Source organism: Rattus rattus, chromosome 6 (genome assembly GCF_011064425.1).
Source record: "Rattus rattus isolate New Zealand chromosome 6, Rrattus_CSIRO_v1, whole genome shotgun sequence".
NCBI lineage: Eukaryota > Metazoa > Chordata > Mammalia > Rodentia > Muridae > Rattus > Rattus rattus.
In genome coordinates this window covers 81,943,819-81,963,978 of record NC_046159.1, presented here as the reverse complement: position 1 = coordinate 81,963,978, position 20,160 = coordinate 81,943,819, and the positions used below count along the sequence as shown (strand labels likewise).

Genomic DNA, 20,160 nt, shown 5'->3' with positions numbered 1-20,160 from the left:
AGATGCCATCCTCGAACAAAGATGAGATCCTGCAGGACTTTAAACTCATCGATCTCCGATTTTACCAGTTTTACAGTGTGATGAGTAAATTCTGTGTTTCATAAATTACCCAACTGAATGTGTTTAGTGACCCTAGCACATACTGACTATGAGGACAGCTCTCTCCGAGTCCAAAGATAAGAATCAGCAAAGCCAGTTAATTATCAAGGTTCAAAAGATCAGAAATTCTTGTCAAATATACATAAGCCAAAAATTAACCACTGAGGCAATATAATCCATGCGCTTAGAAAGTTTTTGTTTAAGATATTTTGATATTTAGATATTTTTGTTCAAGATATTTTGTTCTGATATTTGGATATGTCATGGAATTATCATTAGCCAACAGGAAAGAGAATTGACAAAATGGTATTTCATATTAATTTGATATTTATAACCAAGAGTACTATATAACAAAAAACTACTCCAGCTAGGAAGTTTTAATCATCCAAAGCTTCAGAACTTCACAAGAGAAATCTCATTACATACTAGAAGGAGACAAGATGATTGATGTCAATGCACTGGGTCCCCAAAATCAATCTTCTACATCACTACGCTTATAATACTTGGTACAGTGTTGAACACATAATATGAATTAGATAGGTCAACACATGCATGTGTGGATAGTAAATGAATAAACATCAATGGTCACAGCCATATTAATAATTTCAAGTCCTTCACTGCCAAAATGACTTTATGTGTCAATTTAATTGAAATTTAGAAACATACAAAAACATTTTATATCTTTAATTTCTACTTGTAATTAAATGAAGATAGCACTTAGAAACACACACACATATGTGTATGTATGTTTTAAGAACAAAAGTTTTACAAATTTTATTACTTTTTCATTGTCTTGTCTTTTCACTTAATGAAGCAAGAGCAACATATTATGCCATCCATTACTCTTCTGCACCTTTCTGTTCAAGTAATTATTACATAGGATAAGCCATCATGTATTTGGCCCAGTGGCTATTGCCAAGCTTCTAGCATTTAAGAAATGTATCATTACCAATGTTTTGATAAATAACCTTATATCTAAATCTAGAACTGTTAAACTCTTGGACTCAAAATACACTGAGTGGAGAAGCACTTGCTGTGCTTTTCCACCAGTGTCCTGTGTGTTCCCAGGGATTCTTCCATCAATACATTCTTAACCTGTGTCACAGAGATTCTCAACATGTGAGCACAGTAGAAAGCAGTGTGCCCTTCCCACACCAACCTCAGTTCCTGATATTCAACACTTCAATGACAAATTCTTAGGTTATCTGGGTTCGAATTAGGTCTTGGAAAGAAGTGTAGGCTGGCTCACCACAAGGGAGAGAAGAGCAGGGAGAAAGCTCTCCTTCCAAAGGCCATAGGTTGGGACTGTACCAGTGAGGCACCATTCAAGCACATAGAAGAGTGGTCACAGAGCTATTGAGGTGTCTGGAATGACTACCAAACACCAGCCAGAGCAAGAGCACTCTGTGTGTCTATTGCTTCTCCTCTCAGCAGAACCATAGTCCTATGTTCAATAGACCTTAGGTAAGATCTCTTGAAGGTCTGTGTGGAGTTTCTCTATGGGACAGCTCCCACTTTTAGAATTTCTAGCAAATTGAATTAGCACAAGGAAACCATTTCTGTGTGTTCCTCTATAATGTCTGGGAGGAAAGGGGTTGAGATGAAGAGGATGCCAATTTCATAGTTGGTCTAGATGGACCACTCACCATCTAGGCTATCAGAATATTTTCCAGGATTTGATGCAAAACCTCACAGGAAGACAGGGAATATTTCTTTGTCCTTCTTTCACAATGTTTTAAAAACTGTCTCCAAAAAATAGATTATGATATAACCTGCTGAGTTATCATTCATTTGCTTGCTCTGAATGTCCTTTTATCTGGGATCCAAAACAGCTATTACTAAGAGGAGGAAAGCAGAGTGAGGAGGGTCATTATCTAAGCCATCTCCTATTTGTGGTTCATGAACATTTAGAATTATTCTCTATGCATGGTGCGAAGAGGCACTAAGAAAGAAAAGTGTCTTATATTGCCCCTGTAATATACTAAGTACTTGGTTTTTTTTTTTCAATTTAAAAGATAATTTTTAAAACTTTGTTTATACCAGTGTTTCTCAAAGTCATTTGAACTGAACCCTTTCCAATTATAACATGAAGATAACATTTAATAAAACCTAGTGGTTTTGAGAAATTTAAGAAAAAGTAACAAATGTATTATTGCTAGCCTCAATTGTAAATTTGATGAGATGTAGAATCATGTAGATTAGCCTCTGGAAATGCCTGTAAGAGGTTATATTGATTAGATAACTGAACTGGTAAAAACCAGTCCACTGTGAGTGGCACCATACCCTAGGCTAGGATCTTGAATTGTATAAAAAGAGCACATGACTGAACTGTTAGCATTCAACACCTTCTGCACTTGACTAGGTTTTTCTTTTCTTAAGTGACTTGATGTTTCAAGTTTTTGCTGCCCCAGTTTCCCTGCCATGGTAGACTGTACCCATGATCATGAGTCAAAGAAAACCGTTCTACTTTATATTGCTTAAGTCAGAGGAATTTAATCACATCAACATGAGAAAAAAAACTAAATCAAGGGATGTGACTAATTTTATTAAGCCAAATAAAGTGACCTCTTCTCTGAAGTATATTACTTTCAGTGTTAAACCACTTAACAAAGCCAAACCACACCATTAAGAAAAACGATTGCGATAATCACATGTGTAAACCAAAGATATAAATGTGAACATCAGGCTCTGTACTGACAAATACCACAATTATGCTACAATCCATTTGATTGATTGTCTTTGCTGCCACATTTCCTTCTCACTCCAACTCTGCAGTTGGCTGGCCAATTACAGAGGACAAGCTCTTCTTTAGAAAGGTTAAATGAGTTGCCAGGGGGCTGGAGATGAATAATTGAAAAACAAGTGGCCTAGAATTCAAGCCACTGAATCGAGATACAAAACATTTTGAGCTCATTTCATTCAGCAATTCTATTTCATGGATAAAAATGTCAGTGCTCAAAGCAGTGTGGTGACCTCATCCAGCATGGTGAAAGAGATGAGAATAATGCCACACTCCATGACGAACAGAGTTGTCATCTATACCCAGCCACAATTTCTATATGCCTGAGCAAACAGGACATAGAAACCAGACACTGGGGATAAAGGCCAGGACCAGATGGTGGTCAAAATGGGTTGAGTAGCAGATATGAAGTAGCTCTAACCAGAACATGTATGAACTATCTTCGTCTCAATGTTACAGTGGCTGTCCTCCATGGACAGATGATTGCTGCTATAAGCGATTCTAGAAGTTCTAGCAGAGATATTTTGAAAGGTATCTGAATTACATATGTTGTAAAATTAAAGATGAAATATTCTAGTAATTTTTAGACTTTGTTTAACAGATTGATTAATTCCAAGCTTGGTGGCACAAGTAGGAAGCACATGCCTACCCCCAGAGACTTAACAAATAACATACAATCCACTGAACAAAACCTGAAATGTCAAAGCTAAACTGAGTATGCATTCTCCAAAGTAGTATGACAGGAAATCATATAACATACTTAAATTTTATTCTCATTTTTTGTGTCAACTTTCAATAATCAAATAGAAAGAACTGTGTGTGTCTGTGTGTCTGTGTGTGTGTGTGTGTGTGTGTGAGAGAGAGAGAGAGAGAGAGAGAGAGAGAGAGAGAATGTGTGTTGCTGATGGTTTGTTATTGTGAATTTTCAAACTCATCGCCTCACAAGTATAGTTAAAATCTAAATTTCATTTTACTCCTCAAATACACAGACCTGCAACTGTATTCATTTGTGTGAACTGAGTTCCAAATAAATTAGTCAGATTATTTTAATAAGAAATAATAATGAAAGATAAGGTATAAAGGAAATTGAAATAAACTTAATTCTTCCCATTTTTCATTTATTTCATCATTTTCTATTCAACTGATTCCAGACTACATTTTTTGTTTTAATGGAAATTAAATACTACCATGAAAATGTTATAAATACATTTAATGATTCTACTACACCAGAAAGTAGGGTGGATCCTTAAAGTATACCTAAATATTAAAGTGTTAATAAAAGTCATTAATAAAAAATATGGAGTAATTACCTTACATCAGAATTGACAATTTATATTCACCTAATAGATTGATGATATATGTCATCTACTTCCAATTTTCATGATGATATATTCCAATGCCAACACAACAAGTCTTATTCACTTTATTTCTACTCCTGAAATTGTCAAGGGAAATATCAATAATTGTGTTATATCCTGAATCGTTGTGTATTGTTGAATATTTGGAAAAGTATAGAATATTTTCTGACATTTATTTTGATAAGTAACAATACAAGCTATGTTTCTATGGGATTAGAATCAAAGCCTCCATGCAAAAAAGGAACAAATCAAATGATTTCTTACTCTTTGAATTTGGATAAGACTAGTGACTATCATGCAAACATATTTTAATCAGGTTCTGTCCCCATGTGAAGATTTTGCCACTTTGTTACAAATACAAGTGAGATGTGGAAAGACATTAAAAAGAATACAAGCAACTATATGAGTAAGTCTGGAGACCTCAGGTATGTAAAGACAATATGTCATATTGAGTATATACAAGTAATTTTCCAAGAAAGTAACTTTTAGCTTCTGTTACTAAAAAATAAAGAGTAGTAATTCTGTGAGATTGCAAGCATGTTAACTTGTTTGACTGTAGGAGTGTGTGAAGATGAGTTTATCATTTTTAATCCCTTTAATAAATAAATTTAATAAAATCCTTAACTTTGAAATCACCTTAAATATAATGATAGCAGTTCAAATGAAACCCTATCAAAGATATTACACAATAGTTTTATGTGAAAGGACAGTAGCAATAAATGTTCACATGTGAACAATAAAACCAAATAGAATAACAATATCAACCAGCCAGGCACCCCCCCCCGAGCTCCCAAGTATTAAACCCCCATCAAAGAGTACACACGGAGGGATACATGGCACCAGCTGCATACGTAGAAGAGGATGGTCTTATTTGGCATCAGTGGTAGGGGAGGCCCTTGGTCCTGAGAAGGATCGATGCCCTAGCACAGGGGAATGCTAGGACAGTGAGGTGGGAGTGAGTGGATGGGAGTGTGGTTGGCAGGGTGCGAGGGGGCTGGGTGGGGGAGCACTCTCATAGAAGCAGGGGGACAAGGATGGGATAGGAGGTTAGTGGAGAGGAAACAGGGAAGGGGGATAACATTTGAAATAGATAAAATAACCAATAAAAATTTAAAAAATAACAATTGATGACACTATAGTCATTGTTCTTATGTAGCACTTGTTAGAGGGTCAATCTATGCCAGCATTTGTGAAGAAATAAACTGGTTGCATAGTATAGCCTGTATTTGTCCACTGGTATGCTTAAAGTCATACTGCCATGCAGGCCTTACAGTGCATTTCTCTTGTAAACCACAAAATCCATTGTCTAGACTTTGAACATTTTTATTCAATGTCTGTGTTGTGAATATTTCATGCTGTCAGATTATAAACCACTGAACCTAGAACTGGAGTGAAAGCAGTTTTGTGTTCTCGTGTCTAAACAGGTAATATATTATGGTTAAAATAGTTGTCTGAGGCTACTCCATTTGCCTATGGCCTGTGGATTCTTTGTGAGATTGTGATAAAATGAATCAGCTAGAGGCAGTGTATGTCATCTGATCAAGCTTGATTTCAGGGTTTAAGAGTTAATTTGGGCAACAGTGCACACATCAATCATGCCAACAGGAAGAAGGGAGAAGAATGTCATTATCATTAAAGCCCATGCCAAATATGACACTGTTCTTTCTCCCTTTAGTTAGCTACCTTCTTTTGAATCAAGAGATAATTATAGACGGCATGTGTTTTATTCTGTCTTGAAATTGAGGATTTCAAACATTATTTATATTCTAATGATGAAAGTTTCAAAAGTATCAAGTTTCAGAACTACCTTCTGACTCTGGAGAAAAATAACGAACACTCCTTTTCTTGGTACATCAAGCTTACCTGTGTGAAAACTATGACTTACCATGTAGATAGGATGTACCTAAAAGGACAGGATGGGAGGCAGGGTAATATCATGTATACAAGGCAGCACACTCCAAAACTGACTCAGTCCATTCACACCTTTTTTAAAACATGTTTAAACATCTGGCTACAACTTTTCAGAGCACTCTAAATTGAACTAGAGATATCCATTTATTTAGCAATGGTTGATTTGAACAGTAGGCTCAAACAGAACACCATTAAGCAGCTATAAAAGACAGACAGGTCAGATGTCCCAGACAGATGCTCAGTGATTAACTCTGCATTGTAAACACTGTGCCATTACTCAACAACGTGGCGTCCAACGTTCAACATTCTTGGTACAACCAGAACTTTCTCTGTCAAAAGGGTTAATAGTTTTATCTGTTGTACATAATATCACTACTAGCTTTTATTTGTGCCAATGCATACTAGTCAGTTTCCACTAAATGAGTTTAGTAAGTTTACTAAGTTTGTAGCAACTGATAAGCTTTTACACACAGCACATTGTAGATCAGGTCTGCCTATTACTGAGTCATTCATAAAATCTTCCATATTTCATATCATTAAGTGTTTATGGCTGATTGTTTATAGTACAATCATAACATATACATGTATTTTATATGTGCAAATTGATATATACATTACATCAAATAGAACTAATTAACATGTAAAGTGGTTTCAAGATATGAAGTTAATGTGCAAAACTAAGAATCAGTTTTATACAGATATCTAACTACCTAAGAAAGAAACCAGTGATTCATTATAGTTAAATGGTGTCAAAAGTGTCAAGACTATCAACAAAAAAGAACATAGAAATAAATTTGATGCATGTTTTAAAGCCTAAATACCTGAAAATTATAAAACATTCATTTTAAAGAATGAGAAGGCAGAGGTAAATGGGAAGAAAACCTGTATTTATGGATCTGAAGAATCACCAATATAGCCAAAATGGCTTGGAGTTGGGATGTGACTCCTCCCCAAATTAAAAGTGCTACAATTTACAGAAATAGACAAAAACCATAAACCCGCAAGAGTCAAATCAGAGGACTTTAAATATCCAAAGCCACCTTGAGCAACAAGCAATAACACCAGAATTTCAGCTCAGACCTGGAGGCATCAGAATGCGAGATCAAAACAATCTGTTACAAAACCAGAGTAGCCAGAACAGCATTATACTGGCACAATGTATGCACTGGAACAGAGAACGGTAAACCCACAGACTTGACGGCAGGCAAGCTTTGCCAAAAGTGTCAAAAGCACACAATGGGAAAGGCGGCTCTGGGAAGTCTTCAATAGACATCATTGGGGAAACTGAACAGCCAATTACAAAACAGAAAGCAGGCCTAAGCCCAAACACAACATTTAATACCTGAAAACTGATATAACAAAGCATAAAGGAAAATTTCTCCCCATTGGTCTGAGCCTCAGACTGACAGCCTCTCCACGGCTAATTAGAATACTATCAAGATATAGGAGTAACTTGTAAAAAGAAGAAACAATTTGCAAATTGTGTATCTGTTCAGTGCTCAATAGAAAGCAAGTAACTTGGTTTAAAAATGAGCAAAACAGTGTCTGAGCCAGAGGGAATGAAAGACAGCAGGGAATAAAGGCCTTCTAAACATGGCAGGACCAACACACATAGGAACTCACACAGCCTGAGGAAACACACGCAGAGTCTGCACAGCTGCACCAGATGGAGTTCTAAAGATGAACTAATGGACACATGCCACCACCCCTAGCCCAGAAGCTTGCTCCAATAAGTAAACACTTGCAAATAAAAACTTGGTTTCTTGGGAAGTCACCATCTCTGACCTCAAGCTGTATTAAAAAACAGTAGTGATAAAATCAGTATGGTATTGGTACAGAGACAGGTAGGTAGATCAATGGAATAGAATTGAAGACCCAGAAAAGAACCCATACACCTCTGGTTACTTGATCTTTGACAAAGGAACTAAAACTATCCAGGGGAGAAAGGATAACATTTTCAACAAATGGTGCAGGTTCGACTGATGGTCAGCATGTAGAAGAATGCAAATGGAGCTATTCTTACCTGCTTGTACAAAGCTCATCTCCAAATGGATCAAGGACCTCCACATAAAATGAGATACACTCAAACAAACAGAAGAAAAAGAGGGAAAGAGAGCCTCTAGAACACGTGGGCACTGGGAAAATTTTCTTGAACAGAACACCAATGGCTTATGCTCTAAGATGAAGAATCGACAAATGGAACCTCATAAAACTGCAAAGCTTCTGTAAAGCAAAGGATACTGTCATCGGGACAAAATGGCAACCAACAGATTGGGAAAATATCTTTACCAATCCTACATCTGGTAGAGGGCTATTCTCTAATATATACAAAGAACACAAGAAGTTAGACTCTAGAGAATCAAATAACCCTATTAAAAATGGGTTATATAACTAAATAAAGAACTCTCAACTGAGGAATGTCAAATGGCTGAGAAGCACCTAAAGAAATGTTGAACATCATCAGTCATCGGTGAAATGCAAATCAAAGCAACGCTGAGATTCCACCTCACAACAATCAGAATGGCTAAAATAAAAATCTCAGGTGATAACAGATGCTGCCAATGATGTGAAAAAAGAGGAACACTCCTCCACTGTTGGTTCAAGCTGGTACAACCACTCTGGAAATCAGTCTGGATGTTCCTCCGAAAATTGGACATAGTTGTACCTGAGGACCCAGCTATACCACTCCTGAGCATATACCCAAAAGATTCACCAACATATAACAAGGACACATGCTCCATAATATTCATTGCAGCCTTATTTATAATAGCCAGAAGCTGGAAAGAATCTAGATGTCCCTCAACAGAGAAATGCATACAGAAAATATGGTACATCTACACAATGGAGTACTACTCAGCTATCAAAAACAATGACTTCGTGAAATTCATAGGCAAATGGATGGAACTAGAAAATATCATCCTGAGTGAGGTAACCCAATTATACACACACACACACACACACACACACACACACACACACACACACACAAACATGGTATGCTCTCTCTAATAAGTGGATATTAGCCCAAAAGCTCGAAATTACCCAACATACAATCCACAGACCACATGAAGCACAAGAAGAAGGACAACCAAAGTGTGGATGCTTCAGTCCTTCTTAGAAGGGGAAACAAAAATATTCATAGGAGGAGATGCGGAGACAAAGTTTTGAAGCAGAGGCTGAAGGAATGGCCATTCAGAGACTGCCCCATCTGGGGATCCAGCCCATATACATACAGCCACCAAACCCAGTCATTATTGGGGATGCCAAGAGGTGCATACTGACAGGAACCTGATATAGATGTCTACTGAGAGGCTCTGCTACAGCATGACAAATACAGAGTCGGATGCTAGCAGCAAACCATTGAACTGAGAATGGGGTCCCCTCTGGAGGAGTTAGAGAAAGGACTGAAGGAGCTGAACGGGTTTGCAGCCCCATAAAAACAATAACAACCAACCACAGCTCCCAGGAATTAAACCACCATCCAAAGAGTACACATAGACATATCCAGCTGCATAAGTAGCAGAAGATGACCTTGTTGGGCATCAATGAGAGGAGAAGCCCTTAGTCCTGCCAAGGTTGGACCCCCCCAGTGTAGGGGAATGTCAGGGTAAGGAGGCAGGAAGGGGTAGGGGAACATCTTCATAGTTGCACATAGAGGGGGGATGGGAGAGAGGGGGAACTAGGAAAAGGGGATAACATTTGAAATGTAAATACATAAAATACCCAATAAAAATTTACACACACACACACACACACACACACACACTGAATTAATTGGCTGGATAGACACTTATCAAAGAAGATATACAAATAACCAAAGGCTATACAGAAACCATTCATCACTAACCCTTAAGTAAATACAATTCAAAACCACAATGATTATATCCATTAGACTAGTCATCAAAAGACAACTCACAGCAAGAATAACAAAGATGTAGAGAACAGGGAAGTTTGAGCACCAGATGCTAGGAATATAACTGAGTCATTACCAAGATTGTATGCAACTTCCTTAAACACTAAAATCCCAGATACCAAATTGTCTGATAATCGTGTTGTTAGGTATAAAGAAAGAAACCACTCACAATAGTTCAGATATGGAAACAAACAAAAGATTAATCTGCCCTACCAGGGGATCCATCACATATGCAGCCACCAAGCCCATTCACTATTGCTGATGCTAAGTAGTGCTTGCTGATAGGAGCCTGATATGGGTGTCTCATCAGAGGCTCTGCCAGAGCCTTACTGATACAGATGAGGATGCTTGCAGCTAACCATCAGACTAAGCACGATCCCAGTGGAGGAGTTAGAGAAAGGACCAAAGGAGCTGAAGGGGTTTGCAACTTCCTATGACTAACAACAATATCAATCAACCAGACCGCACCAGAGCTCCCATGGACTAAACCACCAACCAAAGAGTACACATGAAGGGATCCCTGGCTCCAGCTGCATGTGTAGCAGAGGAAGGCACTGTCTGGTACCAATCCTGTGATGGCTTGATGCCCCAGTGTAGGGGAACGCCAGAGTGTTGAGATGGGAGTGGATGGGAGGGGAAGCATCCTCATAGAAGAAAAGAGAAGGGTATGGGAGCGGGAGGAATTGGGAAAAGGGGTAACATTTGAAATGTAAATATATAAAATATCCAATAAAAATTTTACAAAAAAAGAGTAGTTAGAGTAAAAGATGTGTACAAATGCAATATTATTCAGTCCTCAAAATGTGTTTACAGATAGAGAAATAATTACATTTGCCACAGCATAGATAAACCTTGAGGACACTATATAATGCAAAATAAACCAGATACACAAATGTACATACTTTGTGATCTCTCTTCTATGTAGAACATATTCTAAAATAACATCCAATCCATAGAAACAGGTTAGAATGGTGGCTACCAGAGGCTAAGAAATGGGAAGAAATGGCAAGATGTAGGTCATAAGTTATCAAGGGTAAGGGGAGAGGAGGGAAGGAATACCCATGAAACTTAACATGTGACACAGTTGCTGCAGTTAATAATACCTGACTGTTAGCACAATAAGAGAAAAAGTCGTTTAAGGCATTGATTATGTTAATTATCTTGAATGCTACAAGCACTTTGGGTTGTATGAGTATTTGACATAACACTGTGCTGTTAACATGTGTTAGAAGATAAATACAATTTTCTCTAACTAATAGTACCTTATTAAAGCTGGGGACAAATATTACCTTAGGCACCGCAAATCAGAGATGAAATTACAAAATAATAGGACCAAGAATGAACTGTTACTAATTAGTTCCAAACAAGAAGGCACAAATATGAAGAAAGGAAGGGAAGAAGAAAGTGTACCTGTTCCTTTATCATCGAGGAAGCAATAGGACAAATACCCTCAGAAAGCATGCTGGGTATATCCAAGGTCACTCTAGATTTCCCCAATGTTCCTGATCCTTGAGACTCCAACAACCAAAAAATACAGTGTGGATAATTCCTTCTATTAGACAGCTGTGTATGAGCACTACTGGTCCAATCCCTCTTCTCCAAGTTTCTTATAAATGGGCCAAATGGGGTCACTGACAATCAGTTAAAAAAGTAAAGGAATACATGGACTGACCCTGGGCTCCAACCTCATAGGTAGCAATGAATAGCCTAGTAAGAGCACCAGTGGAAGGGGAAGCCCTTGGTCCTGCCAAGACTGAACCCCCAATGAATATGATTGTTGCGGGGAAGGGAGGTAATAGGGGGAGGATGGGGAAGGGAACACCTGTATATAAGGGGAGGGGGAGGAGTTAGGGGGATGTTGACCTGGAAACCAGGAAAGGGAATAACATTTGAAATGTAAATAAGAAATACCCAATTTAATAAAAAAAAAAAAAAGTAAAGGAATATGTGCTTGTTTCTTTTCACCAAGATAATTTTAACTAGAATCTGAAAGATGAAATAAAATATCTCAAATTTCATTAGAAACAAATTCAATTCTATTTAAACTCTAGATATGTATAGCATCAAGAAATACAGCCATACTCACTGGCTTTTATGTGAGTATTCCCTGAGTGATGAGACCTATTCAGAGCTTCAATGCCTGACTGGGCTTTATCAGGTTTCTGATAAAATAGCAGCACTCGGAGCTCCCTCATTGCATAAGAAAGGGGCTTTGGCACATAACATAAGCTTTCATCGCTACCAAATGGCCCGTGTGCTACGAAGATCAACCATTTAACCACATACCCACTGGGTTTCATCCCAATTTTTTTTTTACTGCAATTTCTGTTTATGGCTTCATTTTTATATTAGAAAATTTTAGGAACCTACAGTTAATTCCCCTAGGAGAGATATCTGCAAATGTTTCATTTTGTAACATTGTTAGATTTCTACTTTAGAATACTAAGCTAAGGACTGGTATTTTAACAGGTAGAAAACGAGTCCGAGTTGACAAAATGTGAACTGTTTTTAACAAACCATTTGTGACTTTTAATGTGTATTCTGAATGCAGGCAAAGTGGGAAATGGAATGAGACATGCGTCCTGGCCTGTATACATTCTGAAGCAATAAGTTTTTCCACTAACTCTAGTATTGCTCAACCTAGTCTATAGACAAAGGAAGGTGTGTGTTGGTGTCATAGCTAGGCAAGGGATACTGCAGATAGATGTGTGCAAGGGTCATCAGGTAACTCCTGCTGCTCCAGGAACCTGAGACTCACTTCCCTTCTACAAATCCCACATTCTTCACTGTATGATCAGGGGTTGGTTTTAAACTGAGGGTCTGTTGATGGCCTTCCTTTGGTGCTTTGGTGCATGTGTGTGGTCATGTATTTTTCAGACAAGGAGTTCCCTTTTTTTCATTAGGTTGTCAATGAACCTACAATTCCATTCTAGACTCCTCGATACTAAACTGATGTCTCTTAAATTTTGAAATATGGTAAAGATAAACATGTTATTACAATTTCAGATGGAAAATAGGCATTAATATAATTATTACCACAAACAAGGTTACTACAATAGCATATTACACTCAAACAAAGCTGAGTTGATTAGTCCTGTGTTCACATTAGCAACGCACTTCTCTGAGCACTCCCTAGATTATCTGGGATTACACTTAATTGCTCTAACAATGGAACTGGCTGTGGAAAGTACATTATGGATTTCCCAGTCCTTTATCCATGAAGTGTATCCTGTCACCTAGGATGATTGAGATAGAGAAAGAGAGACTGAGATAATCTGTCCACAGATGAAAGTGTCTTTCTTTTGGGTTTTATCATTTCCTCTTCAGAAGCCATTTGATTACAACTTTTGAATCAGTCAATAGCCAAAGGTTTTAATAGCATGTATATGATTATTAATACTCAGAAAATTGTCATTTCTCCATTCTTTCTATCCTTCATAAGCACTTAGTAAGTGCTGAATTTGTAGTTAGTAACTTGCCTAGGCACATGAAGTATCAACAAACAAAATAAATATTTACATTATGATAGTGCCTACCTAGACAAGGAAAACTAAACAACATACTCAAAATAAGTAAATTATTAATTTATTTTAAATACAATGACACTTTATCGAATAAGAAGAAATAAGAGTAGAAAGATTAGGGTTTTCATGGGTAAGAATGGTTCCAACTTTAAATAAGTCAGGCATTTCAAGGAAGGTATCATTTAACAAAGACCCAGGAGAAGAGGAACTGAGAGCAAAGTGCATGCTTTGGGGGAAGAGCATGGGGAGAAGCCCGGCCAGGGGAAGCTGGAGTCCCTCAAAAAATGTAAAAGGACATGTGACATAAAAATGCAAAACTTATCCTCCTGTAAGATCATGAGGTTTGTGAAACATCTTTTCCAATACCTAGAATATGTCACTACCGTCCCATATTCATCCAGAAGCAGATTTAAAATTCTAACAATGTAAGAATCACCATATGAAGCCATGGTCTGTGTTTGGTATGCACTTTAAGTAGCCCAGTTTGCAAAATCATGTTTGGTACTGAGTAGTTATGTGATATGCAAATATGTCATTTCATAAGAGATTAAGTCATTACAAAGAAATCAGATAAAAGATCTTCATCCTGGAAATTTAGAAATTACTCATGAAAACATTTTCTATTGCCATAAAGAGGAATTCCAGACCCACCATTTCCATGAAAGCAGCCATTCTTTCTGAAATGTCACTGATTTCTTAGGGATTACTACAGTGTTCAGTTCTGTAGCTTTCCTCCCGAAACAAAACAATCAAGGTTATTGTACAGTGTGCGTGACCTTTCCCAAGGAAAACAGTGCACCAAAATAAGAGCCCTTTAAAGTCAGCCCTTCCTCATATCATATGCATGCTTTCTTATGCATGCAAGGACCATGGTGTCCAGGGTTATCACTGTAGCATAAAACAGGCAGCCATACCTTGCCCATCTGGTCCTTCTTGACAAAACCAGTGGCAGCAGCAATGTTCCCAGCTCCCTCCACTGTCTTCTGAGCGACTGCTGTCACACCAGTCACCACTGCCCCTCCAACATTTGTCACTTGCTCTTTGGTCTTCTCAGCCACTTAAGAAAATCAAGAGTGACAACAGATTAAAAGATGGTGGTGTGACAGAGACCTGACCAATTCCACTTCCAGCAGCTGTCGACTTCTATAGGCACATGTACCATAGGTAACAGGAGTCTGAAGAGACAGGACAGCAAGGTAGAAGTGACATGTTTCAGCCAAACACTAAATATGAGTTTAGTGCACAAATTAGAAAAATATTCAGAAGTTAATTATAATCCATAACAACAAGTGAACTGGATCTGGTTTGCGTTGGAGTGAGAGGACAGAAAACATTGCATCCAACAGTGTCAAGTGGTGAGTCTGAGCAACTCTGCATGGTTTCAGTGTCAATGCCAGCTCTGGGACCTCACTTCCCAGGGTCACTTCCATTATCCCTTCTAAGTATACACTTCAAACATATCTAGTGCCAATACTTTGAAAGTCCAAAATCCAAAATGTTCCTAAATTCTTCACTTTTGAGCAGCACCAATGTGATACTAGCAGAAACTTCATAGCATGAATTTCATTACATTCTCAGAATTATTCTAAAATGGTTAAGGTTTCTATTGCTATGAAGAGACACCATGACCATAGAAATGCTTCTAAAGGAAAACACGTCATTAGGGCTGACTTACAATTTCAGAGGATTAGGCCATTATTGTCATGGCAGCATGCAAGTAGGCAAGGTGCTGGAGAACAGAGCTGAGAGTTCTACATCTTTATCCGCAGGCTGCAGAAGTGACCGTGTGCCACATTGGGCACAGAGTAAGCACATATGCCCTCAAAGTCCACCTCCACAGTGACATACTTTCTTCACAACACATCCGCAACAAAGTGACACCTCCTAAATGATGCCACTCTCTATGGCCGAGCATTCAAACACATGAATCCTTTGGGGTCAATTAGAGCATGAAATTGCCCGCAGACAATATGTACAAGGAATTTGAAATATAAATGCATTTCACATTTAGACTTGCATTTCATTGCCAACATGGCTCACAGAGGTGCATATATTCCCAAACCTAACAGCTGAAATCTCAAACAAGTCTTTCCTTAAAGCGCCTCTCGTACAAAGGGTCTATGTGTACGTATGTGCTCTTCGTAGGTTTTGGAGATAACAAAGGAACATGGTAGAGAAAAAGGATGGATCTTTTAAAAATACTTAATTTTAATTATATATATATATTTTTTTTTCTGGCAGGCTGAGGTATGTGCACAGTTATGCAAGTACACAGGGATGCTAGGTGGTGGTGTCACATCCCCTGGAGTTGAAGTTGCAAGAGGGTGAAAATCTCCCAGCATGGGTGCTGAGGACAAAATTCTGATCCTCTGGAAGCAGCCAGTGCTCTTCAGCACTGCGCCATCTCTCCAGCCAAACAAAAATATTAGGACAGAATTTCAGTCATATTAGTGATAACACAAAATAATAGAAACACAAAATAAAAGTAATACTGTTTCCATTGACTCCATAGTACCATGCAAGAAGTGAAGGACAAAAGATTATACTTTTAAAATAATTCTACATTAACCAAATAAATAAAAGAAGCTGTCTGCGCCTGAACCTCTGCACCCTATTTCCACAAACACTGATGTCTCCCACCTGGATGTCATGTTTGCCTTTCATTACACTACAATTTTATTTTTTTTTTTTGCTTTTGTATAAAATTTCAGACTGTTAGGTTTTGGAGTTCATATTGTCCTCTATTCTCCTACCTAAGCAAATAACACGTGTTTTTCTTCAAGCTTTCCTGAAACGCCTGCCAGGGTCCCTGAGGAGAGGAATCACACCACATCAGAGCTATTCACATGTTATCGTCCTATACACACTTCACGTTATCAGCCAGAAAGGCCAAGAATTCAATGTTGTGGGCAAAGAAAATCATGTTGGAAAAGACAAGTTTTATAACTGAAGTTAAGTTGGCTTGTAAAGGCATAGAGAATACCCCTTAAAACCAGACAGTGTGGGGAAGCCTAACAGTCAGGTTTATTGCAACCAGCATTTACATACGTGACTCTGTAGCTGTCTTTCAGGTTAGACCCCTGTGAGTCTGCATATAAACTCCTTACCATACTGTAAGTTTCCAGAAGTGCACTGGGCATCCACAGTCTAATTGTAAAGGCCAGGGTCTCCCTAGAAATTTTGTTATAAACATTGCTGTAATCATGCTGAATTCTGTGTTTCAGGTTATTATGATTTTCTTCCAAGAATATGATAAAAAAAGTTTTGCTTCAGATGAACACATTTTTCTTGTTGAAATATTTCAAAGCAAGGCAAAGATAGGTTTTGCCTTTTTGCATAGTAATATTTTTTGCTAGCCATAATTTCACTTTATATGCATACTTCTTTATTTAAAAACATTAATATGTTGTTTTAAAGCACAGAATTTGTATAGTAAGTATAATTCATGCATGATTCCCATCAGTGCTTTATCTTAATAACAAATAAGGAACATTATAAATATGGCAATAATAAGAGATAAACTTTAAAAATATATAAATATCTATAGGATTATCTCTTTTTTGTTTTTGTTTCATTTATTGTTCTTGTTTGTTTGTTTGGCCTTTAAGGTTTTTACCCTGTTTTGCTACTCATTGACATTGCCTTAAAAGACAAAAGGACACAAACTTATTTGTACTTTTTTTGTTCAATAAATGACATTTATTTTGTGGCTAAAGATCTTGTAATCAGAATCAGAGTATTTACATCCCAATCAATAGATATAGTAGAACTCTAATTGACTTGTTTATCCCAATGTGTCAGTTTTGCCTACTTGATAAACAGACTTCTATCTAATCCAAAGTCTTTATCTACTTTTGACTTTCATTTTTAGTGTCACAGCCTGTTTCTCCTCCATGTTTTGCATTTTGGCCAGATCATTATATCTCAGTGGCAAACACTGAGAATGTTACCGTGATTTATTGAGTGTCTCCCTATCTCTAGCTCCATATTTTGAGTTCTTTAAAATTATGGGCAGAGTTGTCTTGTTCCTCACATAATGCAATGGCATATAAGATATTTTCTACATCTATATTGAAGAGTTATCTGGCTAAGAAAAATTGGAATTAGTAAGTAGAAAAGTTACCACCAGAGTTTCTAGGTTTGTATTCCTGCTAAAGAAGCTACTGGGATAAATCTTGGGAGAACTTCAAGAGTGGTGAGTAATTGTATAGGCTATAGGATGCTCTCCTGCTTCTTTGTGTAAACATTACTAAGAATAATAGAAACACTTACTGGACAGGTGTGATACAGCTCTGGTATGCCTTTTATACCCAGTATAATAAACCATCTATCTTCATATTGAGGAGATTACCAGAAGCATTTATCCCTGTAATTGAACTTTAGGGTTTATATTAAATAATACTACTCGATAAATTAAGCAATTTATTTATATGCAATGGGGAGAAATAGTACTTACTATGGCCTCCTTTGACGATGCATTTATTCATAGCCAGACTAATTGTGGCAGTATATTTCATATTGTATATTACTGTCAGGGTTCTTAACTGGTGGAATTGTAATGCACATTGCCTACAACTACACATGGTGTCCTGGTTGCTTAACAGTGTCTCTCATAGTGTTTTATAACACTAGATTCATTAGATACAGTTAGATATTGAAAGGAAGTTTCAGTAGCAAATGTTTCAAGACCCCTGGGTTATATTATATTATGTGTCTTTATTTACTGTGGATTATTTCAAATTCTTTAACAAACTAAATGGATACAGCATGTAAAAATTGTCAGCATTATAAAATTATGGAAATGCAAGCTTGCTGAAGATTATTCTCTAGAAAATATTTGTAAAATGTTGCCTATTGCGTAAACTTGCTACACCCCTCTTCCCTTTCTTGCTTCTTCAGTTTCACACCCTGTTTCACACACAGCATAAAACTTATGCTTTATGTCCTGTTGTTCAGGGAATATTAAACATTTCCAAGCTTGTCAATAGAGAACGCTGCATGCTCAACATACTCTGAACCCCACCAATTGCTTCTCCTCAACACCGTTGCTCTAGACGCGTCTCTACCTGTCTAATCTCTCTATCCTACTACAGTCACGCTTAAGTTTCAGCCTCCAGAAACCAATGAGCCTGCTTACTCTCTTGCTAACTGCACTTTTTTGTGGGACAGCAACTGAAAGAAGGGCTTCAATGTTGCTTTTGCATCTGTATTCTTTATCAGTGTGCTAAAAGGGATGAGCTGTTTTATTCCATGGCTGGCAAATATTTCTCAGGAAAGGGCCACTGGAAGACACAGGTTGCCTCCGTGTGATGCTGTATAATCCAATGTTATATTACACGGTGTAATGGCCAAGGCTTCCTGATCGATCATATTGCATTCCTGACAGGTCTCTTCCCATTGAAGGAAGTCTGATGCATGGCAGATGCACATTAGGGGGTTGGCTAATACCAAATTATGGCAAATTGTTTATATTTTTTTCTCTTTTGCTTTTCTCATCTTATTACTCTACTGTATCTCTTCCTCCCCACAGTCACTTCATTCTCTTTGTCATTTTTGATCTTATTTTATCATGTTAGTTTAGTCTTTATTACTTCAGTCTTACTGAAATTGTTTTTAAATTATGCCAAGTGAACACAAATACAATAATACATAGTTATTTTAAATAGCACACTACTAAATATATTTTCTGAAAAGGAGCCTTAATTGCAGAGGAAATGTTCTAATCAGTATAGTTTATGGTGCAAATACTACATACTACAGAAATGTTTACACTATATATTTAAAGAAAGAATAGCATCATTACCTTTTATTTATTTAGCCCACTATCCAAATACCAAACCATTAGAATTAAATACCATTAACAAATTTAAAGCTGTCATTCTCAGCCATTAGAAAATTTGGTTATAAGTTATTAATTCATATTTGTCTATTAAAAATACTTCATAAACAGTAAACTTTAAAGGAAGCCAGTGTGGGAGATATGTTGGTGATGCCTGTAATATGGCTAGATAGAAGGCTGAAGCAAAAGCCATTCTGCCTATGGAGCAAAAGTCAGTCTCCCCATACCAAAAGAAAACAATAGATTCATAAAAATAAATTGACCCAGGTTCCTCTGAAGACAATGGCCTTTACAACTGTATCTTGAACTGTGAATGTCAAGTGCAGTTAGCCTAGAAGGCATTAGGGATATCACCCCTGGGTAAAAGACAACAGAGCTTACCTGTTGTCACTCCATGAACGACTCCCTCCTTAGTTTTGGAACCTAGAAAAAGAATTGAATGCACAAATATTAAACTGTCCTTGGATTTCTAACAGTCAGTTAAGAATTCTCAATATTCAGGAGTTTATGTACAAAGATAACCTCAGAAGACAGACAGCCACCATTTGCACTCAGAAATCACTTAAGTGGGAGACCTGTTCGCTACCCCAGAGGAAAGTTAGCACAGGCATGTCCACGTTGAGCTCAGGAGGGAAGACTGCAGAGATTTTAGTGGGGAGCCAGTTGGGTTAATCAGCAGTATGATGGACTTGTGCTGTTCCAAGGGGGTGATCATAGACACCAACTGGGCACTGTGTAGCTCAAAAAGCTATAAGCTACAGTGGTTCATGTCATAA

At 37.5% G+C, this 20,160-nt stretch overlaps 1 protein-coding gene across 2 annotated transcripts in view; it reads right to left on the bottom strand.

Annotated features, from left to right (window-relative positions):
• Snca (synuclein alpha) overlaps positions 1–20,160 on the bottom strand; it is a 97,606-nt gene that overhangs the window by 63,294 nt on the left and 14,152 nt on the right. For both annotated transcript variants that reach the window (XM_032906403.1, XM_032906402.1), the window contains exons 3-4: positions 19,766–19,807; positions 14,460–14,602 (exon numbers count right to left, since the gene is read on the bottom strand). In XM_032906403.1, the coding sequence (XP_032762294.1) occupies positions 14,460–14,602; positions 19,766–19,807 (185 nt within the window). The remainder of the gene's footprint in view (positions 1–14,459; positions 14,603–19,765; positions 19,808–20,160) is intronic.